Genomic DNA, 23,966 nt, shown 5'->3' with positions numbered 1-23,966 from the left:
AATCTGGTGGAAGAGGAGGAGGAAAGATTGTAGGAGTCAGAGGGAATGGAGAGTACCAGGAGAATATGGCCCATTGAATCAACTACGCAGAGCTCACTTGAGCTCACAGAGACATTTCAGTAAGAAATATGAAGCCATAATTATTAAAACACAAAGTACCACTGAACACACAAACAACACCCCAAATCAACAATATGATGACTGCAATTAACACACATATTTAAATAACTTTAAATATCAATGGCCTCAGTTGTTCAATCAAAGACTGAACAGATCAAGAAACACACATCATGAAAGCAAAAGGATGGCCAAAAGCATTTCCATGAAATGGGATGAGGAAGCAAGTAGCATATCTATATTAATATCAGATGAAATAAACTTAAAACTAAAATTAGTTAGAAAAGAGAAAGAGACACATTAAGTTGGGTGCCAGGTGTAGCATGAGTTGTAATAGGTCTTAATAATAAAAACTCAGAGTCAGCTATTAGAGGGGGAAAGATGAAAGATCAGAGAAGCAAAGCATCCAGCCACTAGCTCTTACCTCTACCTCAGACTGAATGGGTAATTCTGTCTCTAGGAATCCTCAGACTTCCTGTCTCAGACTGACTGCCTAGACTGGCACTCACTGCTCCTTAGACTGCATTGAGCTCCTGCCTCCTCCCACTTTATATTCCTTTCTCTGCCCAGCCATATCCCTTCCTGTCTTCCCTGGTTAGTGTTTGGATTAAAGGCATATCATTCTAAGTGCTGGGATCACTTTTGTGTGAGCTTTGTTTCATGGATCAATTTCGTGAAGCACAGGGTAGCCTTGAACTCACAGAGATCCATCTGCCTCCGTCTTCTGAGTGCTGGGATTAAAGGTGTGCACCACCACTGCCTGGCCTCTGGCTAACTGGTGTGGTTAGCTTTGCACTCTGATCTTTATTTGTTAGATCATAAACAAAATATCACTACAGATAGAGAGGGACACTTCTTTACAATCAAGGGAAAAGTTAAGAAGACATTACTATTCTAAACACATAAGCATTAAATCTGGAGCACCTAAATCATAAAAAAATACTTTTGTATTAAAAACCACAAATTAACATCAATCCACTAATATTAGGTGATCTCAAGAACCTCACGTTCTTGAATAGACCTCTTATCTGAACAAAAGGTAAATGGAGAAACATTAGAATTAGTTGAAACAATACATCAAAGGGACTTAACTGTTTTTTTTTTATGAATCTTCTTCTCTTATAAGTTTTTCTTTTCCATTTCATTTTTTGTCTCTTTTTTTTCAGATTTTTTTTTTTAAATTTGAATTAGAAACAAGATTGTTTTACATGACAATACCAGTTCCCTTCTCCCTCCAGTCCTCTCATAACACTCCCCCACCTAAAACCCTACTTATCACTTATCCTTTCTGCTCCCCCTGGATGGTGAGGCCTTTCATAGGGTGTAATCAGAGTCTATCATATCCTTTGGGATAGGACCTAGGCCCACCCCTGTGTGTCTTGGCTTAGGGAGTATTCCCAAAGTCCACACCTATGCTAGGGATAAGTACTGAACTACTGAACTACTACAGGAGGTCTCGTAGATTTCCAAGGTTCCCAGCTATCAGTCTGGGGAGCAAGAGTTCCCCGATGGTTCTGGTCAGCTGTTTCTGTGTGTTTCAGCAGCCTGGTCTGGACCTTTGATCTTCACTTGTCTTTCTCTGCATCTGGATTCCTGTTCAGTTCGGTGATTAGTTGTGGGTGTCTGTTTCTAATTCCACCAGCTGCTGGATGAAGGCTATCGGGTGGCATATAAGTCAGTCATCAACCTCATTATTAGGGGAGGGCATTTAAGGTGGCCTCTCCTCTGTTGCTTAGATTGTTAGCTGGTGTCATCTTGTTGATCTCCAGACATTTCCCTAGTGCCTGATTTCTCTGTAAACCTAAAATGTCTCCCTCTATTATGGTATCTCCATTCTTGTTATCTTCTATTCTTTCCCTGACTCAAACTTTCTGCTCCTTCATGTCCTCCACATCCCTCTTCTCCCCTTCTTCCCATGCTCTCAATTTGCTCAGGGGATATTGACCCTTTCCCTTCTCCAGGGGAACATGTAAGTCTCTCTTAAGCTTCTCCTTGTTTACTAGCTTCTCTGGCAGTGTAGATTGTAGGCTGGTAATCCTTTACTCTATGTCTAAAATCCATGTATGAGTGAGTACATATCATGTTTGTCTTTTTCTGATTGGGTTACCTTGCTCAGAATGGCTTCTTCGAGTTCCATCCATTTGCTGGCAAATTTCAAGATTCCATTGTTTTTTTTTTTTTTTTTTTTTTTTTTTTTTTTTTTCTGCTGAGTAGTACTCCATTGTGTAAATGTACCACATTTTCTCTATCCATTCTTCGGTTGAGGGGCATCTAGGCTGCTTCCAGTTTCTGGCTATTACAAATAATGCTGCTATAAACATCATTGAATAGATGTCCTTGTTGTATGAATGTGCTTCTTTTGGGCACATTCCTAAGAGTGGAATTGCTGGATCTTGTGGTAGACTCATTCCCATTTTTTTGAGGAGTCGCCATACTGATTTCCAAAGTGGCTGTACAAGTTGGCACTCCCACCAGCAGTGGAGAAGTGTTCCCCTTTCTCCACATCCTCTCCAGCATAAACTGTCATTGGTGTTTTTGATTTTGGCCATTCTGACAGGAGTAAGATGGTATCTCAGAGTTGTTTTGATTTGCATTTCCCTGATGGCTAAGGATGTTGAACACTTTCTTATGTGTCTTTCAGCCATTTTAGATTCCTCTATTGAGAATTGTCTATTTAGTTCTGTACCCCACTTTTTAATTGCATTGTTTGGTGTTTTGGAGACTAGCTTCTTGAGTTCTTTGTATAATTTGGAGATCAGCCCTCTGTCAGATGTGGGGTTGGTGAATATCTTTTCCCAGTCTGTGGGCTGCCGTTTTGTCTTGCTGACTCTGTCCTTTGCCTTACAGAAGCCTCTCAGTTTCAGGAGGTCCCATTTATCAATTGTTGATCTCAGTGTTTGTGCTATTGATGTATTGTTCAGGAAGCAGTCCCCTTACCAATTAATTCAAGGGTATTTCCCACTTTGTCTTCTAATAGAGTTAGTACGACTGTGTTTATATTGAGGTCTTTGATCCATTTTGACTTAAGTTTTGTTCACGGAGATAGGCTTGGGTCTACAAGTCCGCATCCAGGTATGCCAGCACTATTTGTTGAAGATGTTCTCTTTGTTCCAGCGTATAAATTTGGATTGTTGGTCAAAAATCAGGTGTTCGTAGGTGTGTGGGTTAACATCAGGGTTTTCAACTCTATTCCATTGGTCTACCTGTCTAGTTTTGTGCTAATACCCAGCTGTTTTCAGGACTATAGCTCTGTAATAGAGCTTGAAGTCAGGGATGGTGATGCCTCCAGAAGTTCCTTTATTGTACATGGTTGTTTCGGCTATCCTGGGTCTTTTGTTTCTCCATATAAAGTTGAGAATTGTTCTTTCAAGGTCTTGTGAAGAATTGTGTTGGGTTTTAGATGGGGATTGCAATGAATCTGTAGATTGCTTTTGGCAAGATTATCATTTTTACTATGTTGATCCTACCTATCCAGGATAATGGGGGGATCTTTCCATTTTCTGGTATCTTCTTTAATTTCTTTCTTTAGAGACTCAAAATTCCTACAGTACAATTCGTTCACTTTTTTGGTTAGTGTTACCACAAGGTATTTTATGTTGTTTGTGGCAATTGTAAAGTGTGATATTTCTCTGATTTCCTTCTCCACCAATGTATCATCGTTATATATTAGGGATATAGATTTTTTTTTAGTTATTCTTGTATCCTGCCACTTTCCTGAACGTGTTTATCTGCTGTAGGAGTTCCCTGGTAGTATTTTTTGGGTCACTTACGTAGACTACCGTAACATCTGCAAATAGTGAGAGTTTGACTTCTTCCTTTCCAATTTCTATTCCTTTGATCTCCTTTTGTTGTCTTATTGCTCTAGCTAGAACTTTAAGGACAATATATGGAGAGAGAAATTGCGTTGAGTTTCTCTCCATTTAATTTCATGTTGCCTGTCGGCTTGTTGTATATTGCTTTTATTATGTTAAGGTATGCCCCTGTTATCCCTGATTTCTCCAAGACCTTTATCATGAAGGGGTGTTGGATTTTGCCAAGGCTTTTTTTGGCATCTAGTGAGATGATCATGTGTTTTTGCTTTTTCCTCAGTCTCTTTACATGGTGGATTACATTGATGGATTTTCGTATGTTGAACCATCCTTGCATCCCTGGGATGAAGCCTCCTTGATCATGGTGGATGATTTTTCTGATGTGTTCTTGGTTTTGATTTGCCAGTAATTTATTGAGAATTTTTGCATCAATGTTCATGAGGGATATTTGTCTGTAGTTCTCTTTCTTAGTTGTGTCTTTCTGTGGCTTGAGTATCAAGGTTATTGAAGCCTCATAAAAAGAGTTTGGCAATGACCCTTCTGCTTCTATTGTGTGGAATACTTTGAGGAGTACTGGTATTAGCTCTTGTTTGAATCTGTACTGAAGCCATCTGGCCCTCAGCTTTTTTTGGTTGGGAGACTTCTGATGACTGCTTCTATTTCATTAGGGGTTATCAGTCTATGTAAGTGGCTTATCTGTTCTTGATTTAATTTTGTAAGTGAAATCTGTCCAGAAAGTTGTCCATTTCCTTTAGATTTTCGAATTTTGAGGAATATAGGGTTTTGAGGTATGACCTGATGATTCTCTGGATTTCCTCTGTGTGTTTTGTTAGGTTCCCCTTTTCATTCCTGATTTTATCAATTTGCATGTTCACTCTCTGCTGTTTGGTAAGTTTGGGTAAAGGTTTGTCTATCCTGTTGATTTTCTTGAAGATCCAACCCTTCATTATATTGATTCTTTGTATTGTTCTCCTAGTTTCCATTTTATTGATTTCAGCCCTCAAGTTGATTACTTCCTGGCATCTGCTCCTCCAGGGTGTATGGGCTTCTTTGTGTTCTAAAGCTTTCAGTGTGCTGCTAATTCTCTAGTGTGATTATTCTCCTGTTTCTTCATTTGGGCACTTAGTGCTATGAACTTTCCTCTTTGCACTGCTTTCAAAGTGTCCCATAGTTTTGGGTATGTTGTGTCTGCATTCTCATTGAATTCTAGGAAATCTTTAATTTCTTTTTTTAATCCCTTCCTTGAACCAGGAATTGTGCAATTGGGTGTTACTTACTTTGCATGAGTTTTTAGGTTTTCTGTAATTCATGTTGTTGTTGAATTCTAACTTTAAAACATGGTGATCTGATAAGATACAGGGGGTTATTTCAATTTTTTTGGTACCTGTTGAGGTTTGCTATGTTGCCAAGTATGTGGTCGATTTTAGAGAAGGTTACATGTGGTGCTGAGAAGAAGGTAAATTGTTTTGTATTTGGATGGAATATTCTATAGATATCTGCTAAGTCCAATTGCGCCATATCTTCAATTAGTTCCTGTGTTACTTTGTTAAGTTTCTGCCTGGTGTTGCTGTTCAGTGGTGAGAGTGGGGTGTTGAAGTCTGCCAGTATAAGTGTGTGCGGTTTTATGTGTGATTTGAGCTTTCGTAATGTTTCTTTTGCAAACGTGGATGCCTTTGTATTTTGAGCATAAATGTGCAGAATTGAATCTTCATCCTGACGGATTTCTCCTGTGATGAGTAGGAAGTGACCTCCTTCATTTCTTTTGATTGATTTTAGTTTAAAGTCCAATTTTTTGGATATTAGGATTGCTACCCCGCTTTGATTGGAAAATCTTTCCCCAACCTTTAATTCTTAGGTACCATCTGTCTTTGAAGTTGAGGTGTGTTTCTTGTATGCAGCAGAAGGATGGATTCTGTCTTCTTATCCATTCTACTAATCTGTGTCTTTTTATAGGCAAGTTAAGACCATTAATGTTGATGGATACTAATAATCTTTGATTATTATTATTATTGTTTGTTCTTGATTTGGTGATGGTGGGGAAATTATGTGTGGGTTTCTATACCTTTTTCCTTTTGGCTGTTGGTAAAGTAGGATTATCTATTGTCTATATTTTTTTGGTTGTAGTTAACTTCCTTGGTTTGCAGTTTTCCTTCCAGAACTTTCTGTAGGGCTGGATTGGTGGATATGTATTGTTTGAATCTGGTTTTGTCATGGAATATCTTGTTTTCTCCATCTATCTTGATTGAAAGCTTTCTCAGTATAGTAGTCTGGGCTGATATCTGTGGTCTCTTAGTGTAGGTAGAGGGAGGGAAGAAAAGAAAACCACACCACAAGGAAAAATTAAGTCCTGAATGACTGCTCCATCATGCCCACCCTCTCCACCCTAAAATGGCACAAAAGAAATAGCTAATAGTACTTTTGGTGTAAAACTGGAAACTGATGGGCTAGGATGGGAACAGGGCATGGCGATCTGTCTTAAAAGTCCCTTCTACATAGGTGTGTACATGCTTCTCAGCAGTTAGGATTGGGACACCAAGATTCGATGCTCAGGAAGTCACAATTTCATCTGTGGACTCGACTCAGATTTACAAAGGACCCGCACATTCCCAGCTTCCACTTGCAGCCTGACGTCTCTGGAGTGGCTCCTCCCCAACCCACATCTACAGCTAAAAGGATCCTTTTAGGAATGGATTTCTGCTGTGCCTCTGAAATGGAAAACACCTTAAAGCCGAGTCATCCTTAGCCTGGACATCTAATGTGGTATTTATTAATTCTCGCATCCCCAACATACAACTTTAAAAGGCACACTAAATTCTGAAGGTAGCTATACTGCAAAATAGTTTAAAATTAATGATTGTACAATATTCATTTATGCTTGAAATTCCAGTCCTAGACCAAGCTTGTGGCCACCCGCATTGACGTTCTTGCCTTCCAGCAGAGCTGACAGCGTCAGTTTGATACCTGGCTTTAGGGTCTGAGTGGACCCTAAACCGATCAGGCTAGAGTTGTTCACTTTGGCCGAAAAGCAGACATCAGGGTCGACCTGATACTTGGCTGCTATTCCAAAGCGAGTGTTACTGTTTCCTGCTGTCCAGGCGAGATTGATAGCAGTCTCCAACTTCTCGTTTACCTTTTGGTAAATGGAGCCTCCAAACTGTCCTATCGTTCACATTAGTAAGAAGCTGGAACTCATCCGTCTTGTACCCAACTGCCAAGTTGCTCTGGGTCACTCGGGACTTCGAAGTCTCAAAATTCATCTGGTAGCCAGCCAGCCAGCCCTCATAGCCAAGCACCAGAGCACCCCGGATGGAGGGCCCAGCAATGTCAAAGTCTACATCACAGACCAGGTTGATATGCTCCCTCTTGTACCCGGTTTTGATTTTAGCATTTTTTTCCCCCAGTGTTAGGCGAGAAGGATGAATCAAAGGTCAGCTTCAGTCCATGGGTGAGCTGGTCTTCCACGGTACTCACGGTACCCAGAGTGTTGTCTGTGTTCCACTTCTCTGTAAATGTCAGCCCACATTCAGTCCATCTGTACTTGGTTTCCAGGCTGCCATTTACTTTGGTAGTCTCTGTGTTGGCGGAGCCTGAGCTGGTAAATTCCAATCCATTCTCGGACTTCGTTTTCAAATCAAGTTTTATTAAGCCAAAGCCGTAGCCCTTGGTGAAAACATCCCTTGCAGACTTGCCAAGATCAGCATATGTGGGAGGCACAGCCATCTTCTTGGAGGCAGTGATGGCAGGAGCAGCGGCAGCTATGGCAGGGGCGGGGGCTGCGGCCAGGAGGCTGGGAGCACAGGGAGCAGGCCGAGGGAGGAGCTGCGCGGATCACCTCGGTGCGAACACCGGGAAAGTTTTCTCTATGATTTTGTTGAATATGTTTTCTGCACCTTTGGGTTGGATATCTTCACCTTCTTCTATACCTATTTTTCTTAGGTTTGGTCTTTTCACAGTGTCCCATATTTCCTGAATATTTTGTGTTAGGGATTTGTTGGACTTAACATTTTCTTTGGTTGTTGAGTCTATTTCCGTTAGTGTGTCTTCAACTCCTGAGATTCTCGCTTCCATCTCTTGTATTCTGTTGGTTATGCTTACGTCTGTAGTTCCTGGTTGTTTACCCAGATTTTCTATTTCCAGCATTCCCTCAGATTGTGCTTTATTGTCTCTATTTCAGCTTTTAGGTCTTGAACTGTTTCTTTGAGGGATTTGTTGATATCTTGTGTTTTTTGGTTTGTTTTTTTTCTTTCATTTCTTTAAGGGATTTTCTCATGTCCTCTTTGAGGTCCTCTATCATTTTCATGAAGATGTTTTTAAGGTCATTGACGTCTGGTTCATCTGCATTGCGATGTTCAGGTCTTGCTGGTATACGTTCCCTGTCTCCCGTGGTGTCATATTGGGTTTTCTGTTGTTGAATGTTTTTACATTGAACTCTTCTCATCCTTTCTTTTGGTGGATATAGCAGTCTCTTCCTCTCCTGGTGGGTATGGGACCAAGGTTCCCTTCTGGTAGATGCAGACAGTTCCAATATTCTGATGTCTGTCTTCTTGTGGTGGATGGAGGCGGGGCCTTGGCAGTGTCCAGTGTGTTGGATCCTCTTCCGGATTTCCTTGGTAGTGAATTCTGATGATCCAGAAACAATGTAGCTCTCTAGGACCTCTTGCCTCGCTTTCTGACACATGCAGTCAAGGTTCTACTGCCAGGACATTACAGAGTAATGCGTGAGGGAGGGAGGGGACCTTCCAAATTAATTGGGATTATTTCCCAATTCTAAGTACCTCTATTAACAAAACAAAAGCAACAAACAAAACAAAAAGAATACAAGTAAATAGCTTTATGATATAATGCAGCAATTTGGAAACTCAAGAAGACATCTAATTGTAAATCCAGTTGATAACAAGAAATTGTAAAATTTGGAGGAGAAATCAATGAACTAGAAACAAAGAAATCAATAAGAATCAATGAATCTAAGACCCAGTTCTTTTAGAAGACAAACAATATTGATAGATCCTTGGCCAAACTAAGCAAAAGAAAGAGAGGATTTAAATGAACTGAATTAGAAATGGACAGTGAACTTTACTAAAACATGTAATAAATCATAAAATGGAAAAAACCCTCATAATCATAAGTAAGTGGTATGGATAGTGTTTTGAAATGTTCAATTAGTAACAATTTTAGTTCTTTTCTAACCTTTATCTTTTTATGGCTTCTATCATGGATGACTGTGTTATATTTAGGTCAAATATGAGAACTAGATAGGAAAAAGTCTGAACATAAGTTCAAGAACATTAGCCAGCCAAATGCTTAAATGACTTGATAGGACAGCCTATCCTACCTCCATCATATTTGGGTGGCTCAGGTGTACAGGTTCCCTACCCTTTCCCTGTTTGGTTATTGCCATTTCTGAGATAGTTGGGCTTTCTTGGAACCTGAAAGAGAATTGTAGCATTTACCTCTCCTGAATTGGACTTGAAATTATCCCACAAAACAAACTTACTACTGAAACCTTCTAGAGCTTGGTTAACACAAGATCTGGTTGGCCCTTAGCATTTGTATATAGATCCTTAAGAAACATTCCCAGTGCATTTATATATAATCTCAAGGTTTATTTCAAATGCATTTATGCATAAGACTTCAAGTTATATGTTGTCGTGACCTATAATATACTTGGAGGTCAGATTAAATTCTGGAGCAGAGCGGAGGCAGATTTTCCTTGTCTCCTATCCACCTAATTATCGATATGATAGCTTATTGCATAATATGAAAAGCTATGACTGTCTCACGTAGGTGAATGGGGCTGTAAGATTAATAATAGATTATGGGTTAAGCATTATGCTAACTGCTATCTAAGCATTGTCTAATTTAATTCCAGGACATTCCATAAAATTGGTACTGTTATTTTCTATATATAGTGAGGAAATTGGTATAGAGGTATGTTAAATCACCTGCTGATAAGATTGAAAAAGTGTCTTTTTCTTACCGATGGAGTTTCTAATATTAAGCGATGGCAATCAACCCATTTGTGGTAGGCTGGATTATTGTTCATTCTGTGCCGTAAGTTTCTTCTACAAAGTGATATTCTATTTATCCCACAAATTCATCTGGCCATTTCCACATAAGCAGAAACCTATGAAAAGATACTTGAATGACCAATGGTCCCTTCCACTGGTATCAGAACTCTTCATGAATTGAGAATATAGCACATATGCTAGAACAAATTGTGAACATTAACACTCATCTGATACAATAAGCCTTTGCTGCAAGCCACCCGTGCCCTGCCACCACGTTAATGTCCCAAGTAACACACAGAGACTTATATTATGTACAAATGCTGCTTGGCCAATGACTAGGATTTCTCATCTTTTAGCTCAGTCTTAATTATCATAAATCTATATATTTTATAAGACTTATCTTATTGAGGACAACTTCTGCTGGCACCCTCTCTTGCTGGCTGATCACATGGTGACTCCAGAGCAGAGACCAGGCAGAAGCTAGAGAAAAGGGAAGGCTTCCTTCTTGCCCTTGCTTATATATGAGTCTGCCTGCTATGTCACTTCCTGCCTGTATTACAAGACTTCTTTTTACTACATTAACCAGAATCCTCCCTGACTCCTAGTCCCGCCTAACTTGCTGCCTCATTGGTCAAACAGTACTTTATTTATCAACCAATAAGACAAATACATACACAGAAGCACTTCCCCCATCACTCACCTTTGGAAAACATTTTCTATGTTTTATACATCACATTCTAAGTGAAGACACAAATTTTAGCTAGTAGTAATTACTATTATTTATACATATGATTTTTCCATTTAGGATTTATTCTATTTCTTGTTTAATAATTAGTTTTTAATGGTCACTATATTAAGTGAATAAATCAAGGTTGATGATTTGATTATTTCTTGAGAATATGCTATAGCTTATATTGACTAAAATTAAGGACTTAAAAAATATGAAGGCATTTAAACTCATGCTTTCAGAATGGTTGTAAAACTTTAGACTATAACTAGTTATATATGGAAGCCATTTCATTTCACTGCCATTTTAATGTAGAAGTTTTCATATTTATTGTGTTTTCTACTTTTTCCCACTTTTTAAAGCTGATATTTTATTAAAATGTGCTAATTTTTTATGACTCCACTGTTAATATTTTAATGTTGAGCTGAATTTTGCTTTATTTTAAGGTTTGTATGTTTTTTTTAAAAGGGAGGAATTTGAAAAGGATTGTTTTTATTTATACAAGTATATGTGTGTCTATGTTGTTCATTCCACACTACAGAAGCCATCTATTCCAGTCTGATGTTTTTGAGGCTGCAATTGGGGTCAGCTGAACAGCCCTGGGTCCATCCCTGAGTAGGGGAGTGTGGACCGAGAAACTCCTAGCTACCCAACATTGATAAAGACGAGACAGAGGCATCTTGTCATCTCAGGAGGGCTCTCAGTCCATGCTGGAGACTGGTATTCACAGTTTATTCAAGCATCCTCTTAAATAGCTTTCCAATCATGGGGGTGATATCAGAAGACTTCTATTATCATGTATAAAGCTGATATCAAATATTTCTTTTAATCCTAGAGGCATCCCTAAAACTGCATGTCCTCACCAGCCCCTCACCAGTCCCTAGGGCTGTCTGGAAGAATCCTGAGTTGAAGTGATGTTTGGAAGGTGTGAGATCAAGGGGTCTGCTTGGGAGTTCAGCTCCTGGCTGTTTCTCTCCTGAGTGTGAAGCTCACCCTTGTGTTCTTTCTTTCCTTTTTCTTTTCCTCTTCAGCATTTTCAGCAAAGCACATGTGTGTAGGGGAAGCTGTAGCCACGCCTACTTAGTGGCTGACTTCAGGTGTGCCTGACCACGATTTTGATGGCGTGGTCAGGGTGACGTAGAGCGATACTGGGATGGGACTGTGTGCTCTTTTTCAGTTTCACTTTTGGGCTTGCGTACAGACCACTGCCACGCGGGCGGGCTAGGTTTCTCTGTAAGTAAGGCTTTTCCCTATTAAATACCCTTATATTTCTACCTCACTCCGTATTGGTAATTTCCCACTATACATGTGTTTACCTCCTTGACCCCTTTCGATTTTAAAATAGTTTGTTGGATGATATCAACTATATGCAAATGATCTCCAAATTTATGGTTCTGAGTTCTGCCCATTCAATTAACTTATATGTTCCACACATTGCTTCTGGGATGATTCTTGCAAGGCCCACACAGACAGATTCAGTATTTCCAAAGCCAAGTTCATTATTCTTCCCACTCTGCATCAGCTGCTTCTTTTATATTCTCTTTCTTAATTAATAACTTCACCATCCGCATAGTCATCCAAGCAAGAAATATTGCAGCTTCCTCAGGCATTCAGCTTCATATCTCAAATGAAATGTTCACCTCTCATATTCATACCAGGTCTGGGATAGGGTTTATCTATCAACTGTAAGCTCACCCTGTCATTGTCCTCATCTTTGCCAGCTCCCACCGACTTCTCTTTCTTGTAGATATATTTTTGTAAATTTATGTTTTTGATATTAATAGTTAGTTCACATGAGTAGTGTACATGGTGAAGGCATGCATGTGGGTATGTGTTTCTGAGCATGTGTATATGGAGACCAGAGGAGGATGTCAGGTGTCCCTTTCTATCACTGTCTACCTAATTGACCTGAGATAGAAAGCTCATTCTTCGGATCTGGCTGTCTTTTCAGAACAATGCTGGGATAACAGGTTGGCATAACATAACATTCCCTGCCTTTTTGTTTTTGTTTTTTGTTTTATTTTGTTTTGACAAAGTTTCTCTGTAGCTTTGGAGTCTGCCCTGGAACTTGCTCTGTAGACCAGCATGACCTTGAACTCACAGAGATATGCTTGCCTCTGCCTCTCCATGCCCTAATTTTTTATGTAGGTGGTGGGTATTGAACTTAGGTCCCTTTGACTGCACAGTAATCATTCTTATGCATGGAACTACCTCCCCAGCCCCTGTAGTTAATACAGGGAAACTGCTTTGACTTTCTCTCCATTTAAAATGATGTACCTTTGGACTTGTTATAAATCATATTTTTCAGTTATATGTGGTTTATTTCCTGTGAGTCTTTTATCATGAAACAACTAATCTAATTACCTGTATCTAATTAATCTGCCTGTAATTATTTGGTCATGTGGTTTCTGTGGGTTGTGTTTCCTGATTTATGAATGTTGAACCATCTCTGGGATGTAGCTGACTTCATCATGTTGGATTATCTATCTTAATGTATTTTTGAATTCACTTTGCAAGTATTATAGTATATATTTTTGCACAGGTATTGACTTACAACATTTGTTTTTGAGTTTTCAGTTATGTTTAAAAGGATTCCTATTGACTTACTGATATGCCCACTGATCAGTTTATCTTTCAGTCTTTATCAGAGACCCCGCATCTTTCAGTAGATGCCAGTTAACCCAGGACCACACCACTGGTCAATGTACAAAAAGAAGACTTTGCTCAACCCTACATGAGATGTCTGTATAACACTCATCCCCCATCCCCAGACAGCTCAGAGCTCTACATGGAAGAGGCAGGTAGAAAACAGCAGAATCAGAGGTGAGGAATACCTTCAAGACAACAGCCTTTTCCAGACACAAATGGGCAGATGCATAAATGAGATCACAGTAATTGTGACACTGTATCCAAGACCTATGGAAGATCAAGTTAGACAAAATCCCATCATTGACTTGGGTACTCTGGCATGAAGTCCGACCTCTGAAAAACTATTGACATTTGATTGCTGTTTGGAGGAGAGTCAGTTTTCTTTAATGGTGTGATACCTGGTATATGGCCCACATTTTAGGGCAAGCCTCACACCCAGAAGTAGTTGGCCATCACAAACTACATGTGTGTGTCGGGGCAAGGTAGGGAGAGAAGAAGTTTTTTGGGGCTAGGGAGATGGGGAAGATCTAGCAAGAGTTGGAGAAGATGAGGATGTGATCAAAATACATTCTCTGAAGTTCTCAAAAATTAGTACAAACACTGTTAAGTAAATTTAAAATTTTCAGATCAAGAAAGTGGTGATGCCTCTTGTAATGTACATCGTATTGATAAATGGTCACGTGCTGTTTGAACTCACCAAGAAGCTAACTCTGGAAGTAACATCATCCACCCTGTTTCAGACCCAAGGATGCTTGTCTCAAAGTACCCTTCATGGCTCCTTGTTTAGTCATGGGCTGGCCTCTCTGCACCTGCAATAGCAAGAGAAGCAGGAATAGCCCCCCTCTCCCAATTGCTATATCTTTGAGAACAGCTAGAAGGTAAGCCATTCCAACAGAGGTTACTGCTGTTTCTCCCATGACATGAAAATCCCTGAGTGGTAATGGGAAGACCAAAGTTCAGCTAGGAAAAGGTCATCCATGGAGCAAAAGTTCAGGTTGTTGACTTTAGCTGATGGCCCTGACTTCCGCAGATTTGATGATGTTAACTTCTGTTTATTCTCTTGGTTCAGCCACTCTAGTTGTCTCTGCTGCTAAATATTGGAAGCAAATGATTTGAGGGTGTTTTTTGCTGTCTATCTGCTGATTCTCTCTTTTTGCTAATGGCTCTTTATTCTTTTACTTACTCCTTATTTAGTAAATTCACTCATAAAAAGACAATTAGGTTGCAGAAATGACACGTTGATTACAAGTACTTGCCACTCATTTTTGAGGACCCAAGTTCACAACACCACTCTTGGGAAGCTCACGACTGTCTGTGACTCCATCTCCAGGGAACCCTTTTCTGGTCTCCACAGGCATCCTTCCTTGTTCATGTGCACATACGTAAACATAAGTAAATAGAACAATTAAGAAGGATGTAGACAGACAGGCATTGGTGGCACACGCCTTTAATCCCAGCACTCGGGAGGCAGAGGCAGGTGGATCTCTGTGAGTTCAAGGCCAGCCTGGTCTCCAGAACGAGTGCCAGGATAGGCTTCAAAGCTACACAGAGAAACCCTGTCTTGAAAAAACAACAAAAAAAGAAGGATGTAGACAAACTCTTTTTTTCATAATCTATAAAATAATCTATAAAAATAATCTCTCTTTTTATCATAACATTTTATGTCATATTCTTTAGGAATACCTTCCTTGAGAAAGGTATGAATACTTCCTTAACTATATTCATTGGTAGTAAAACATAAGAGAAGACAGAACGGGATGCACATACCTTTTTAAATGCTGTATATTTAAACATATGTATAGAGAAAATGGTTTGGAAAACCATACCCCTTGAGAAATTTCTATTGCTATAACTGAAAATAAAAGTAATACTAGTTAACATATTTATTCCAAGATTCTCTGAGATCATTCAATGTAATAAAACCATGGTAATTAAGAAATGTGTAATAATTAATCCCCCTCTCATTTCAATGGCAATTGAAATGGCAAGATCTGGTTGCACCAAACAGTATTAATGAGCCATTAGTCTCCCTTGCTTGAAGGCGCTAGCTTTGCATAACCTTCTTCACAATTTGTAACTTCTAGGATATGACCTCTTTTTCTTTCATTCTAGGAAAATTAGAGTGTGTATGATACAAATGATTCTTTTTATTTCCTGTGAACACTGAAGAATCAATGTTTTATCAGATTTACAAGACACTTGGTATCTTACTCGTTTTCAGGGTAGTGACTATGGCTATATTAGAGGGTCCTAAGATCATGCTGAGTGCTTCTTAGATGTTGACACAAATGTTCTGAAGGAAACTGGCTAATTAAGATATTACTACTCATTTCTGGGTATTTTACACCGTAATCTATCAGACATTAAGACCAACAGTTAATAAATAGGACCTCATGAAGGTAAAACACTAGCATGGAAAAGAAAGATAGATATGAAGTTCCTCACCAGCTAAGGAGAGAGAGAGAGAGAGAGAGAGAGAGAGAGAGAGAGAGAGAGAGAGAGAGAGAAGGAGAGCAAGCAAGAGGGAATAATTGTTCCTCTATGGCCATCCTCCAAACAGTCACATTTTTAAAACAGGCATGCTTAAAATAGTAATTTTAGTATGCAATAAGTTAAAAAACAAACAAACAAGAAAAAACCCAAAGAAACAAAATACCCAAAAGTGTAATAGCTAGATTTCTGCTATTCAATTATTTTCAGAAGCACTAGGGGCAGATTAAATTTTGCTCTGGGCTGTTATAGACACAAAAACAATTAAGTTAAATCATCATAAGTTTACAAAACACTAGTGAGCTAGAATCCTCCCTAGGAGAGACTAACAGAGTCAAATTGAGGCAAAGTAGGCATCCTTGAGAGCATCAAAGTATTCCTTGCCTCAATGTATAGCTTGGAGGGCCAAGGTCCAAGAGAAACCAACGTCACCAGAGGTGTTTGGATCCTTTGCTTTGCTAAATCAAAGAATGAATACCTTAGACAATAGGAGGGAGGGTGTAGAAAGGAATTTTATTATAGGTGGGAGGAAAAAGACAGAGCTCCATCCAGTGTAGCCAGAGCAGGTCCCAGAAATAGGGTATCACTGACTTTCTGGGTTGGGTCATGGGGAGCTGAGCTGCTCACTCCAGTGCCCCTTTACCACCACCACTGATGCATCACGAGGTGTTCAGACCTGTTGGTCACATCCTCAAGTAAGATTTACAGGAAGTGGTGCTCATCTATATCTTGTAAAAGCAGAAGAGAGACTATAAGAAGCCCCCTTCTGGCATTTCTTGTTCTGTCTAGGATAAAACCAAGAAGACATGTGGTTTTTAGACAAGCATCAACGCCCTTTTCTCTAACCTCCTGACCAATTTCTAATTGACATTTTCACCAATAGTGTAGGCTGTGGGTGAGAGAATTAATAGGTTTGGAGGGTGCTGAGAATGGACATCCCTCGTGATCAGCCCTAGATCCTGTCTCCCCTTACCTAATACACTGATTTCAAGAAAGGGAAAATATTATAGCTGTGGTAAAGTAAACAACTCTATTTTCAAAGATAGTCAGTGGGCAATTGTTTTCTGACCCTGAACTTTATTTGTAAGATGCTATCAGCTATAAATTCTGGTTATTGCGTGAAAAACATATGTACTTTTAAGGTATTGGATATTTTCAGAGACCTATAGCACTGAAAAAGACCCCAATAGGTGATTTAGTTCTTTTATCTACTTCAGAAAGGTTGAACTTAAATAATTAATAATGATGGCTGTTCAACTCCCTGATCCCAGTTGAAGGATGACTCTTTCACATTCTGGTTTTGGTATGGTCACTATATAAGAGATACTATACATCTGAGGCTGGTTTTAAGCTTAATGGTTTTAGATGGAATGTCTTGCCATTTTCAAAACTGACTTTACACATGATAGTAGATAGAAGAATGATCTATTTCTTTCCTTTATTCTTATAGCTTTAATCTTCAGGAAATCGTTATTCCTCCTAATATATAAAGCATTATAATTTTTTCTTCCATATAAAGACATTTTCATAAATTATTTTTTCATATATGCTGTAAAGACTTAATTGATTAAGAATTATAGTTTCTCTTTTGGCTCTTCATAGTTTTTTACTGTTTATCTTTTTTTATTTTGGTTATTTTATTAGCTTTTAAACAAAACATTAATGTGCCCAAGACAATGTAGCAATGAGAGATTTCATGTTATAAAATGTATAGGAAAATTTTAATGACTGATTAAAATAATCAATGGTATAACTAACTTTTTTCCATTCATTTATTTAGTTTATAAATAAAGTCATGCACAATTATGATGCAGAATACAGTATGTTCACAATGGCATGGCTAAATTAAACCAAGGTATAACTAACTTTTATTCAAATACCCAGAAAAATAGAATGAAGCTAGGGATAGGAGCTAAACAGCATGAAATTTAACTTCTCCATTTTCTGTCTTAGTATAAGCATAACAAATTATTTCTAGAAACAGTTTGATTTTTTGTCTGGTACTTGTATATTTTATTGATTGCACAAATGCATAACAAAATGTATATTAAGACTCAAAACCGACAGATATACCATTAGATTATTGTTATTGTCTACATTTACTTCAGTCATACAATCATTTGCAAGAGGTGTGAAGACTGTGATAAAAAGAAAAGGTTATTAAAATCATTTTGTTTTCTTCTTCAAAATCTTTTATTAAGCATCCATTTTACTGATCTTCCACTCAAAACTCACTAGCTTTCAAATAACTAATTTTACCAAATTTGTTATAATTAGCCACAAATCCTTCTCAGGCTGGGAAGGTGTCTGTGTTAAACAGTCACATGCTGTCAACATGCAGAGAAGGATGTTGCCCATGTAAGTATTTTCTAAGCACTGTAGCTCGGCTCAAACTCGAATCACCTTTGTCATCATCATCTTCATTATCTTTTTCACCAAATCATCTTCAATATCAAATCACCATGTAACCATCACACTTACAAAATTTAAACTCATAACAAAACTATAGTTGGTTTCTGCTTTTCATTTTCTTCAAACTTCAAAGTTTTGTTTGTTTGTTATCTAAAGCAGAGTTTCTCTGTGTTGTCCTAGAACTGGCTCTGTAGATCAGGCTGGACCATACTGGCTTTGAACTCAGAGATCTTCCTGTCACTGCCTCTCAAGTGCTGGGACTAATATGCCTGGCTCTCTTCAATTTTTTTTTTCCAAAAAGAAGCCATAACTTTATTAGTGATAGAAACGTACAAATTTCAAATCAATCTGTAGTTCTACTTTTGAAACACTAAAGGGGGTTGGAGTGGGAGAAGGGGTGTGTCCTTGCTGTCAAATAGTCACATTGTTAATTCCATAATCGCATTTACAATACCATTACTGTTGTTTTTCAGGGCTGGGACTGCCTTTGCACTTGAGCATGACACGTTTGCTTGTGACATGGCCAATTCTGTGTCCTTAGCTTCCACACCTGTTTCATCAACTCTTCCTCCTGGCTCTTCTCTTCTGCAGTCGGAGTCTTGAGTGTTTTCCTGAATGTTTGAAATGGCTTCACCTTGAACTTTGAATTTTTCCACAGCTGCTAACTGTGCTTGAGACAAATCTTCAATCTTGGCTTCTCCAAAAACTAAGTAGGTGTCTGAACCTGGGCTCTTGTAGACAACTGGCTTTGTGATAACAAAGAGGATATTTTTGGATTTCTGCGTAGTGACTCTAGTAACCCCAGTAACCCGTCGAAGACCCAGTTGTTTTGCTTTACTGACCAGTTCTTCATCAATTCCACCTGTTGCTGCCAGCTGGGCTTGTATGGTTGTCTTTGTGGAGTATGTTCCTTGAGCTCTGGTACTGATTCATCACTGTCAAACTCTGTTCCCAACCTTGTCTCAGCCTGAGCCTGTGGCAACACCTGCTCTGTAGCAGGGTTGTTTTCTGTGGCTTCACCAGTCATATTGTGCAGTGGGCACAGAACCAAGATGGCAGTGGAAAGAGAGCCTCTTCTTCATTTTTTTTAAGGCATTCAGATTTGCAGAATGCAAAGTTCACTAACTGTTGCCATCTTGCCATATTTCCTTTACCTCTTCCTATGTTAACTATACATGCCATATGTAGTATTTTCCCCTCAGACTTTAGGAATTAATGGCAGGCGTTATAGTGTCTTCAATGATTTAGTACACATATGCAATAATGACTATTTTCACATATATTTAATACATGTTATATTTAAGGAATTTGCCATTTATACAAAGTATTCTGTAGCCTAAGTCTATAGTTATGCACCCACTTGTTTAGTAATATCCTTCCAAGCATTTTTCTTTCAGGATCACACATTATCATTTTGTTCCATGGTCTTTGCCTTTTTGCTTTACTGTTTTTGTGGTCAATATTCCAGTAGAGGTCCCACCCCATGTCCCATCTTCCATTCCAAACCCACCCCCATCAGAAAGCCCACCAAGGTTCAGTTCTTCCCCTCGGGATTGCTCAAGACCACACCTATAGGCACTTAAGTAAGAACTGGTAGACATATTTGCCTTGTGATACCTCTCCCACCCTCCTGAGAGTCACCTAGGAGTGCTTTGCTTTGTTAATTAAACCAGGATTTATTAATTCAGGTTGATTGGCTTATTACATCAGTTGAAGCCCATGGAGGGATGCTGCTAACTGGCTTGCTCTTCATGGCTAATTCAGCCTGCTTTCCTCAGGCTGGGACCACCAGTCCAGAGGCAGCACCACCCACAATGGGCTGGATTCTTCCATCAATCACTCATTAAGATAATGTCCTACAGCTGAATCTTCTGGAGGCTTTTTTCTTAATTGAGGCTTCCTCATCAATAATGACTCTAGCTTAGGTTGAAGGGACCAGCTTCCCTTTTGGCAGCCATAACGTGCTTGTCTGACCTTGTCCTAGACACTAGAAAGTCAGGTGCCTGCCTCATGACAAGGAACCAATCAGAAGTTAGCTGGTGGCGCTATGCTTTATGACCCTGGGTGTACTTTACGGACAAGCATACAGCAATGAAGCACAGAGCATAGCAACCACCCTGGGAGGGCCTCTGGGCCATAACAACCAGTTGGCCAATCAACACAGGGCAAGCCCTCCAAGCCTGGAGGCACACCAATCCTGAGCCTGTGCGTACCCCTAGACACTCCCCTTATGCTGCCTTACAAGATCTCTCGGGAGCCCCTAGGAGCTGTCTTTGCTAGCCATCTGCCATGGCGGGTGGGTGAAAGACCCGAGCTAACATGGGGTTAGCTCATTAAAAAACAATAAAGCCTCATGCAGTTTTCAGCAAGCTCTCGAATCCACCTGGTGATTGGGGTGACTGCGGTCGTGGCCTGGGACCCCGGATACCTGAGTTTTCCGGGGGTCTAACAAGGTCAAGTTATCATAAAAACTATTTAGCACATATGGTGACCAGCAATAAAGAATAATATAAAAACTACTTGTTGAAGCGTAACTTATTTACATAAAATTGTAGAAATTCTTCATTATACAGGGCACACACGTGCATGTGCACACACAAACACACACACACACACACACACAAATACACATACACAATTTTACACACAAATTATGCACACCCAGTAAGCTAGGACATAGCCTACAGAACCTCAGGAGCTACTTGACCTGTTTTTAACTGCTCATTCCAATGAATAGCCTCTGTGCTGGCTCCACCATCATGACTTGATTTGACCTATTTTGAAATGTAAATGGATGAAATTATGCAATGTGTTCTTTGGTGATGACTTACTTTGCTTTCTATTGATATACTTGTTTCACTGTGGGTTGATGCTCATTCAAGCAGGTATACATATGTATATAATATATATGAGTACATGTATATGTATGTACTTATATGATTGAATGTATTGTGGTGGTTTGAATGAATATGGCCCCCATAGGTTCCTATGTTTGAATACTTGGTCCATAGTTTGTGGAACTATTTGGGAATGATTAGGATGACCTTGTTGGGAGAGGCATGTTACTGTGGATGGGGCTTATAGACAGTGTGGTCATACCCAGAGCCCTACCACCCCATTTAGACACATCACACAGGTGCACATGTCTGAGAACCAAGGCTAGGTTAGACTGGAAGAGCATTCTGGGGTCCTAATGTTTAGCCATGCAACACATTATCATGTTATTATTGATTTAATTTTAAGAAGCCATTATCATTTAAATAAATGAAGAAAACATGATATATTTTTGCCTGCATATTCTCTTCAGAGACCCAAATTACATCTGATACAATTTCCTTTCAGAATCACCACCCTGGTCTCCTTACTTAGTTTTCATTCTATAACCGTAACTGGAAAATTATAAGTTTCATCAGGCTATCCTAAAACTCACTATGTAACTGAAGACAGCCTTAAAAATATTTGTCTTTAGTTGGGCGTTGGTGGCTCACACCTTTAATCCCAGCACTCAGGAGGCAGAGGCTGTCGGATCTCTGTGAGTTCGAGGCCAGCCTGGTCTCCAGAGAGAGTTCAAGGACAGCCTCCAAAGCAATACAGAGAAACCCTGTCTTGAAAAACAAAAAAACAAAACAAAATGTCTTTGCTCATCTTTTCTTTGTCTCTGAACAAAAAGAAGTAGAAAGATCAGGAAGATTACTAGAAAGGGCAGAAGTGCATGATTGAATGTGGAGGATATGCTAATGGGGAAGGCTCTGCAGGCTTTCTAGGTTGTTTCTCTCTCTTGAACATCTCACTTCCACTCAGGAAGTAAGGGGCACATAATAAGATTCGACTACTAATTAATGTATGTTTGGAGGAGAGAGTTAAGCCACCTTTGGAGTGTCATTTCTTCATTAACTTAATTATTCAGTCACTTATAAAATACACAAGCTCCTTTTATGTGCCAGACAGCATGAAAAGCTCGGAGAATATAGTCACTGAATGGTCCATAAGATCCTGTTCCTGGAAACATGAATCAAAGAGACTGAAGGAGACAACCTGACCAAAGAAAATGATCATTATGAACTGAATTCATAATGAATTCCCCAGGACAATGATCATTATGAACTTTTAGGGGCTTATGGAATAGTTATATGGATTACACACCTCATGTTTGTTATAATCATATTCTCAATTCCCTACTTTTGTTCATGGGTTTTTTCCCATCTTGAAGCAAAATTTCCTGATCACAAATAGCCTAACCACCTGTGTGAACTGAGCTTTTCTTCTTCAAAAATCAATACCCCTTCAAGTTTTTATATTATCTTTTTTTGGTGGTCAGCTGAATCCATGATGTATGTGTACCACCTCTTCACTCTGTCCTTTACTACTTGATCTCTTTAAAATGGGAATGATTATAACTGCAACTACCCTAGGCAGTTGAAGGTTTTCTAGGTACCAATGATAGTAATAGTGAGAACAAAGTTCAAGGATAAAACTTTATTCACAATAGTCTTTAAAAAAAACCTTGAAGTAAATATGATGAGGGAGATGCAAAACAAACAACAAAAACAAAGAAAACCAAGCCCATCATAACACAGAGAAAAATTTGAGGAAGCCTGTGGAAAGACCTCCCATGCTCACATATAGGAAGAATTTATAGCATGAAAATGGATATCATATCAAAAGTGATTCACAGATTCAATGCAGCCTTGATCATAACTCCAACACCATCCTTCAAAGAAATAGAAAATCCAATCTTAAAGCCAAAGTAATCCTGAACAATAAGAGTAACAATGGAAGTATCAAGAGTCTTGATTTTAAGGTAACTATGGAGACATTGTGATAAAAACAACATGAAACTAGAATAGAAATAGACATATAGAACAGTGATAGAGAATAGAGGGCTTATTTATGATTCCCCAGGACAAATATCTGATGTCTGACAGTTTCCAAAATACATATTGGATAAAAGACAACATTTTCAACATGCAGTAATGAGACATATAGAAGATGAAACTAGATCCATATCTATTATTCTGCACATAAGTCAAATCAAAATAGATCAAAGAACTTAGTATCAGACCTGAAACTCATAAAACACTGGAAGAAAAATACTGACTGAGTACGTTCCATAATGTAGGCATAGTCATAGACTTTCTAGATAAGACTCTGGTTGCTCAAGAAGTAAAACCTATAATCAACATATCGAATAAAGAAAAAATATAAAAGGAATGAATGGGATATTATGACATTAAAAAGCTCTGTTCAGCAAACACGTCTATTACACACATGAAGAGGCAGACTACAGAATGGGAGAAAATGTTCAACAGCTATATGTCACTAAGGAATAATATCCAGAAGATACAAAGAACTAAACAAATCTAAACACCAAAAAGCCAAACAACTCAATCAAACAATAGGTTATGTGACTCAACAGAGAAGTCCTCAAGAATAAATGCTAATTGTGTTTAAACATGTTTACAATATTCAGGAGAGGGTAAATTCATAGCAGGTTTGGATGTTGATTTCCTCTGTATTTGGGACTACAGTCTTTATTCCCCGTCTTCTGCTTGTCACCTACAATCTGGTAACTTCAGCAAGAAAAAATGAAATTACAAAATTTAAAGGTAAACAAATGGATCTGGAAACAGTCATTCTAAGTGAGGTAACCCAGTCCCAGAACATCACATGTTTTCTGTTGTTTGCAGGTGTTAGTTTTGAATCTTCAGATACATGGACTTGATTTGGAATACATACGTCGATCAGAAAATCGCT

General features: G+C 38.9%; 1 protein-coding gene and 1 pseudogene across 1 annotated transcript; both read right to left on the bottom strand.

Moving 5' to 3' along the window:
- Positions 1–6,624: 6,624 nt before the first annotated feature.
- LOC100750613 (voltage-dependent anion-selective channel protein 1-like) lies at positions 6,625–7,678 on the bottom strand. The gene is given in 3 exon segments (XM_035452529.1): positions 6,625–7,081; positions 7,083–7,324; positions 7,326–7,678. Coding segments are annotated over 3 exon segments (849 nt in total). The 5' UTR covers positions 7,647–7,678; the 3' UTR covers positions 6,625–6,795.
- A 10,953-nt stretch (positions 7,679–18,631) lies between these two features.
- On the bottom strand, positions 18,632–19,239 carry LOC100773358 (annotated as a pseudogene).
- Between the last annotated feature and the right edge of the window lie 4,727 nt (positions 19,240–23,966).

The sequence above is a fragment of the Cricetulus griseus genome (assembly GCF_003668045.3).
Source record: "Cricetulus griseus strain 17A/GY chromosome 1 unlocalized genomic scaffold, alternate assembly CriGri-PICRH-1.0 chr1_1, whole genome shotgun sequence".
NCBI classification, from domain to species: Eukaryota; Metazoa; Chordata; class Mammalia; order Rodentia; family Cricetidae; genus Cricetulus; species Cricetulus griseus.
This window is presented reverse-complemented; position numbering and strand designations above follow the sequence as displayed.